At 54.4% G+C, this 6,867-nt stretch overlaps 1 protein-coding gene across 1 annotated transcript; it reads right to left on the reverse strand.

Annotated features, from left to right (window-relative positions):
* Window positions 1-6,388, reverse strand: LOC149423860 (uncharacterized). The gene is made up of 3 exons (XM_089631907.1): window positions 4,579-6,388; window positions 804-3,741; window positions 1-697 (listed from the first exon to the last, which is right to left on the reverse strand). The coding sequence occupies exons 1-3, from the start codon at window positions 6,386-6,388 to the stop codon at window positions 1-3; spliced, it is 5,445 nt and encodes a 1,814-aa protein (XP_089488033.1).
* Window positions 6,389-6,867: the final 479 nt, after the last annotated feature.

Genomic DNA, 6,867 nt, shown 5'->3' on the forward strand with positions numbered 1-6,867 from the left:
CTAAAAAATAGGACGTTTGTTGGTACGGCGCAGTCCGCGGCGGCCAGTCCCTCTGGGATGGTGCTGGGCTGGTGGTACTGTTGAGGCTGCATCGGTAGGTGGGGCCGGCAAGATTACAGCGAGCTTCACAGCGGGGCGGACGTAAATTCCGGTGCTCGTCTGGATCCTGGCGGTCCTCACTTGGCCGTCTGCAGCAGGGGTGGCATCAAGGACTCGACCGCGTGGCCAGCTGTTGCGGGGCATAGCGGGGTCCATGATGATCACGAGGTCATCCTTCTTGATGGGGATGACTGGCTGTTGCCATTTTTGGCGAGCAGCCAGGGTGGGGAGATATTCGCGGAGCCACCGTCTCCAGAACATATCAGCAAGTTGTTGGCTGATACGCCACTGGCGACGGAGGCATACCTCCTCATCCTGCCTGTCGTATAGTGACAGATGAGGTCGGTTTCCGGCTCTTCCCAGTAAAAAGTGGTTGGGGGTGAGGGGCTCTTCGTCCCTGGGATCCACCGAGACGTGTGTGAGGGGGCGGTTGTTTACAGTCCACTCGGCCTCGGCAAACGCTGTCCTCAAGGTCTCTTCGCGTGGAGCTCGTTCCAGCAAGATGGCCTTCAGGGCGGTTTTTACAGAACGCACCAGGCGCTCCCAAGCTCCCCCCCATATGAGGAGACATTGGAGGGATGAAGTTCCATTCGATCCCCTTTGTTGACAAATGATCCCTCATCCGGGTATCATTTTTGAGTGATTCGATGGCATCCTTCAGCTCGTTGTCAGCACCATGGAAGTTCGTACCATTGTCTGAGTACAGAGCTTTTGGTTGGCCTCGGCGCGCCGTCATGCGTTGTAAAGCCATGATGGCGGAGTCCGTGGTCAGTGAAGTTGTCAGCTCAAGGTGAATGGCACGAGTAGACAGACATGTGAAGATTGCACCATATCTTTTCTCCCGATGTCTGCATACGGTGACTTCCATCGGCCCAAAGTAATCTAGTCCACAGTTTGTGAATGGAGGAACATGGTGGGCTAGCCTTGATGGCGGCAAGGGCCCCATAAGTGGGGGGGCTGGCTTGCTCCTGCGCATCTTGCAGGTGGGGCAGTTGTGGGCGATCATCCGAATATTTGTTCGCAGTCGCAGCACAAGGTAGCTGCCTCGCACCTCAGCCATGGTTCTCTCCGTACTTGGGTGATTGGCTTCCTGGTGATGATGTCTCACCAGAAGTCTTGTATAGGCGTGATCACCATCTAATATGATCGGTGTCCGCACTGCTTGAGGCACTTTACTGAGGGCTTGTAATCTGGAATTCATCCTCAGCAGGCCGTCAGGTCCAAGGAAGGGGCTCAAGGCTTTGAGCCGGCTGTCACTTGGTAGTGGATCTCCTTTCTGGAGCGCATTTATGTCATGATAAAATGTCTCTTCTTGACATATTCTTGCCCATCGGGCCTCTGCTTCTTTGATTTCATCGCTTCTTAAATATTTATCAGGTTGTTCGTGATGTTTTCCACGACACCTTTTAATAAAACGGTGTATCCAGCAGGTAGTTCGAATAAGTCGACGCCATGAAGAGAATCTGTTGATTTCGGGCAGTGTCTCTGCCACAGTTGTTGTGATGCCAACGTATTGAGGCCTCACTTCCAGGGTGCCATCGTCAGGCTGAGGCAGTTTGCACCGTTCGCGCGGCCATTCTGCCTCGTCTGAGGTCAGGAAGGCTGGTCCACTGAACCATCGTCCAGAGTGCGAGAGGTCAGGAGTGTTGACGTCTCGGGTGCCGATGTCTGCCGGGTTCAGTTTGGTAGGGACCCATCTCCAATCTGCAATGCGGGTGAGCTCGTCGATCTCGCCGAGTCTGTTGGCCACAAAGGCGGAGTATGTGCGTGGATCTGTGCGCAGCCAGCACAACACTGTTGTCGAGTCTGTCCAGAACACTGTTCGCGCAATGTTGCTGCGACATTCTTTCTTCAGGGTTGCTGCCAGTCTGGCCGCCATGAGCGCTGATTGTAGCTCAAGGCGGGGTATTGAAAGAGGTTTCAGAGGAGCCACTTTGCACTTGCTGGCCAAGAAGGTGGCTGTGGTGTTCCCATCAATCTCCTCGGTATGGTAGGCGACCGCACAGCATGCCTGCTCTGAGGCATCACAGAAGAGGTGGAGGGTGACGAAGCTCTCTTTGTTTTGTAAGCAGCGCCGAGGTATGGCAACTTTGCAGTCTTGCAGAAGTCCCAGCCAGTCCATCCACCTTTCGTTGTGTTCAGGTGTGATGATGTCGTCCCATCCGATGTTGGATCGCCAAACAGCTTGTAGTAGTATCTTCGCTCGGACTGTGAGGCAAGCGACGAAGCCCACAGGGTCGAAGATTTTCATAACAATGCTGAGCAGCTGGCGTTTGGTAGGCCTGCTGATCAGTTCAGGATCGGCAGCATCGCGAAATGCATATAAAAATCGATCTGTGACAGGATCCCACAGAAGTCCGAGGATTCTCTCGGTATCTGCTTCTCCGCTGTTTATGGTGATGGCTGACCTGGCTCGGTCTATAAGCGGGATAGTAGCCATCACTGAAGTGTCGTTAGAGGCCCAGTTTGTTAGGTGGAATCCTCCAGTTGACAGTACTTTGGCAACAGTAGTGATGAGTGCTGTCGCTTCAGTTTTGGTATCGACCGCATCCAAATAGTCATCCATATAAAACTTTGTTTGGATGGCGGCTGCGGCAGCAGGGAATAGTGCAGAATTCTCCTGGGCCACTTTGTTTCGCACGTACTGGGCGCTGCTTGGTGAACAGGTAGCGCCAAACATCATTGATGACATCATGTAAGTACGTGGTTCTTGTTGAGGTGTTGGTCTCCATAAAAACAATTGTGACTGTTGATCTTCACTTTTGATTTTCACTTGTAAAAACATCTCCTTGATGTCGGCGGCGAGAGCTATTTTTCCCTCTCGAAACCGGAGTATATTTCCTAACAATGAAGTCAGCAGGTCAGGCCCAGTCAGCAACTGATCATTGAGGGAGGTCCCTCGGCAGCGGCTGGCAGCATCAAACACCACACGGATCTTGTTTGGTTTGTTTTGGTTCACTACGGCAAAATGCGGTAGGTACCATTTGCGGGCAGAGGGTTTTTCTACCTCTCGATCCGTAAGTTCACGTGCGTGGCCTTGTGTTATAAGTCCGTTGATTTTAGCTGCATAGGCGGTTGCCAAGTCCTTTTCCTTCGATAATTTTCTCTCCAGAGACCACAGTCGTTTTAATGCACATTGCCGATTGTCAGGCAGTGTGATATTATTCTCCTTCCACAGAAGGCCGGTTTCCCATCGGCCAGATGTCAGTTGATGGGTTGTATCTTCCATCAGCTGATTTGCACGTACTATGTGCGCAGTTACACGAGAGGCGGACGTGATCCCCAATGAGTCAATCGCAAAATTGTGTTTGATGAGATCACTCATGAGGTCGTCTTTGTGGCTCTCCTCGCGCAGGGCCAGTGTTGTAGCCTCAGCTTCGTGTTCAGGGGGCCCTCCGCCATGGGTGATCCACCCCAACGCCGTCCGTGACAATATTCGCGTAGAGTCACGAACGTCGCGCACTTCCCTCGAGACAATAAGGTGTACATTGTCTTGCCCGATGAGAAGTGTGGGGGTGATGTAGCGGCCGTGGACCCTCTGTTCAGGAAGGCTGAGCTGCTGGACGGTGTTGGCCTTGATGACGTACTCATCAGAGATTCCGGCGCCGCGTAGAGTAATTGGCACGCGGCGGGACGTCAAGTCTGTTGAGCACATGTTTTTTGCTCCGTGTAGTCGTAGCTCACGGGTAGGTCCGGTTGTGCCGATTTTCTGTGCTGTGGTGGCATCAATAAGGGTGACAGTTGAGCCCTCGTCCAGAAGCGCAAAGGTTTTAATCTGTCGCTTGGGGCCCGACAATATGACCCCCACCACTTTTAACACGGCACTTTCGGTGTGGCGTCACATATTGTGAACGTTTGCCACTGTATTGTTATTTTCACGATAGTTCGGGTTGTGAAGAAGTCGGTGGTGGGGGTATCTGCACTCCCCCACTCCGCACCAGTCACTAACTTTGCAGAATTTGGTAAAATGTTTGCCATTGAGGCATACTCGGCACAATCCGGCACTTTTAACTGTCACAAAACGGGTTTTTATGTCTTTCGCGGCGAAAGTACGACATTCGCTAAGTTGGTGGCCATTTTCACCGCACTGAACACACCCGGCGCGGTTGTCGAACTCGCGAACTTCATCGTAACTGTTTTGCACTTTTTCCCCGCTTCGATTATTTTCTCGATTATTACCAGACAAAATTTGGGGCATTCGATTATTACCAGACAAAATTTGGGGCTTTCGATTATTTTTCGCGAACTGTTGTTTTTCACTAGAATTGTTGTTGTAAACATTGTTTTCCCGCGATAAAAACCGTTCTGACGCGGCAGACGTGTTTAAACTGTTGTCACAAGTGTCACTTTTGTTCGAATTGTTTTTTCGCGAAAACTTTTCTGACGCGGCAGACATATTTAAGAAACTTTCACAGGTATCACGTTTTTTAGCACCGTTTTTGCGCGAAAACTGTTCCGTTGTCGCGAGCGTGTGTTCACGGCGTGGGCGGGACCTCGCGGGGTCAACCAAACCGGACTTTGGGATGGCGTTCGCGACGGTTTTCAGGAAGGCGGCAAACTGGCAGATGGTAGCGGAGGCCTCGTAATGCCGCACTTCCATCAGCCACGCCAACCGCAAGGTGGGCGGCATCTTCCCCGCGATGTCACTGAGCAGCGCTGGATTCGTCAGATAGCCATCATTGTTGAGGGAGCGGAGTGATGCCACCAGGTTTTGAACTGTGCCAGAGAAGTCTGCGATGTCCTCCAGAGAGGCCTCAATTGTGAGGTGGGGCAGCTTCTTCACTTTGTCCAGCATCAGAGCAGCGAGTGAAGTAGTCCCTCCAAATCTCTGCTCCAGGACTGCCAGGATCTCCGGAACCTGGGCAGGGTCCATCAGAAGGGGGCCGACGGCTTCTCGGGCTTTCCCCTTGAGGGCCCGCTGTAGGCGGATCAAGTTTTCGCTGGAGGTCATCCGACATGTGGAGGTAGACTGGTTAAACTGTGCCCTCCAGGTGGGCCACTCCAGTGGATCTCCAGAGAATGGAGGCAGGTCCTTGGCCATAGATTGTCTGGCAATAAGGGCCGCCATTCGTGGATCGTCCTCGATTGTGGGACGGGGGCTGTCCTGAGCCCTTGAAGCTCTGATGGCTTCTGTCAGGGCGGAGGCCAGCTGAGCCATGGGACTGCCATCATGCTGAACCCAGGCTCTGGTATGTTGGGCCGTCTCATCCGCCGTAGGTTGGGGCGGGAATCTCGGCATGGAGCTGGTACTGGCTGTGGGCGGGCCATCTGGCCGTGCCGGCACGCCATACTCCTGTTCGCGCAGTGGTACGGGCGGCACATGTCCAGATGGTCCAGATGGTCCAGAGGGTCCAGGTGGTCCAGGCTGTGTCCATGGCACGTCCCACTGCTCCAGCAGTCCGGCAGGTGATCCTGGCGTCGGCGCTGGGTACCCCGGGTGGGGCAGAGGTACGGGCAGCACAGGGCCATGAGGTCCAGGCTGCACCAGTACTGGGCATCCCTGAATGGTCCAGGGTGCTGGTTGCGCAGGGCCTGCTGGCTCTTGCTGCGCTCGTGATGCGTACCTCTGGTCCACCAGAGGTACAGGTCCGGCTGGCACTTCAGGTACGGCTTGCCTCTGTTCTATCAGAGGGGCGGGCGGTACGGGGCCAGAGGGTCCAGGCTGCATCATGTTTGGCCACCCTGCATTGGGCCAGGGTGACGAGGGCGGGGGACCGGCTGGCCTTGGCTGCGCCGCTGCTGAGTACCTCTGGTCCACCAGAGGCACCGGGCTCGGTTGGCCGGGCTGCACCCATCCAGGGCTGTACCCTTGGAAGCGCCAGGGTCCTCCTTGGGCAGGATACCCTTCCAGGAGTACGGGTCCAGATCGGGCAGGCACTGCTGCTGCTGGTTCCTCGTACCCCTGGTCCACCAGAGGCACCGGGCTCGATTGGCCGGGCTGCGTCCATGATGGTGGTGACCTCTCCAGGAGCTTCGAAGGTCCAGGAGGGGCAGGGGCTGCTGCTGTTGGAGCTGATTGAAGAGCTGCTTTAAGTCTCTCAATGTGCTCGGTTTGACTGCGAAGCTGTTGTCGCAATGACTCCATCGCATCCTCTTGAGATGTGGAGGGCGGTGAGTCATGATGTGCAGGTGGTGCCATGTCAGGAGTAGTGCTGGGCGGGGGCATGGGGGTTACGTCAGGCGTGACGTGAACCGCAGCCGTGGCCTGAGACCCAGCATCCAGGGCATCTGCAGATGGTGTTGAGGATCCATCGTCTTGGATCCGGCTCGACCGTAAAGTTGGAGACATCCTGGTTGAAGGCGTGTGAGAATCCGGCTCGAAGGACCACTTGTACTGGACGGGAGTCCGCACAAGACTGTAGATTTAGGCGCCGGGTCCAAACCGTGTCTTCAACCGATGAGAATGCTCCTTTACGGCCGATGATGATGATTGTAGTTGATATTGTGATGAAATCTGCCTCCCGCACCCAGGCTTGGTGAATGGTGGGCACTGGGTGTGCTTTCGTCTCTGCTCGCTTCTGGTGTTGGCGGTTTTCCAAAGGAGGGCCGGCTGGTCTCGAAGAGGTAACACCAGAAGATCTTGGAGCAGAAGACTCGGCGAGGTGAGGCAGATGTTGGGCAGGAGTCACTTGTAGATAATAAAACGCTTGGTTTTGGTGGTAAAGATGAACTGATTTATTTTGAATTATGTGGCTGCTTATATTTAATTAGCCTGACTCGCGCCCGACATTGGGCTAGGAGCCCAAAAGTGGTGGGGGGTTGTACCCG

This window comes from Hesperophylax consimilis, chromosome 5, assembly GCF_061612785.1.
Source record: "Hesperophylax consimilis isolate HC1 chromosome 5, BYU_Hcon_1.0, whole genome shotgun sequence".
NCBI lineage: Eukaryota > Metazoa > Arthropoda > Insecta > Trichoptera > Limnephilidae > Hesperophylax > Hesperophylax consimilis.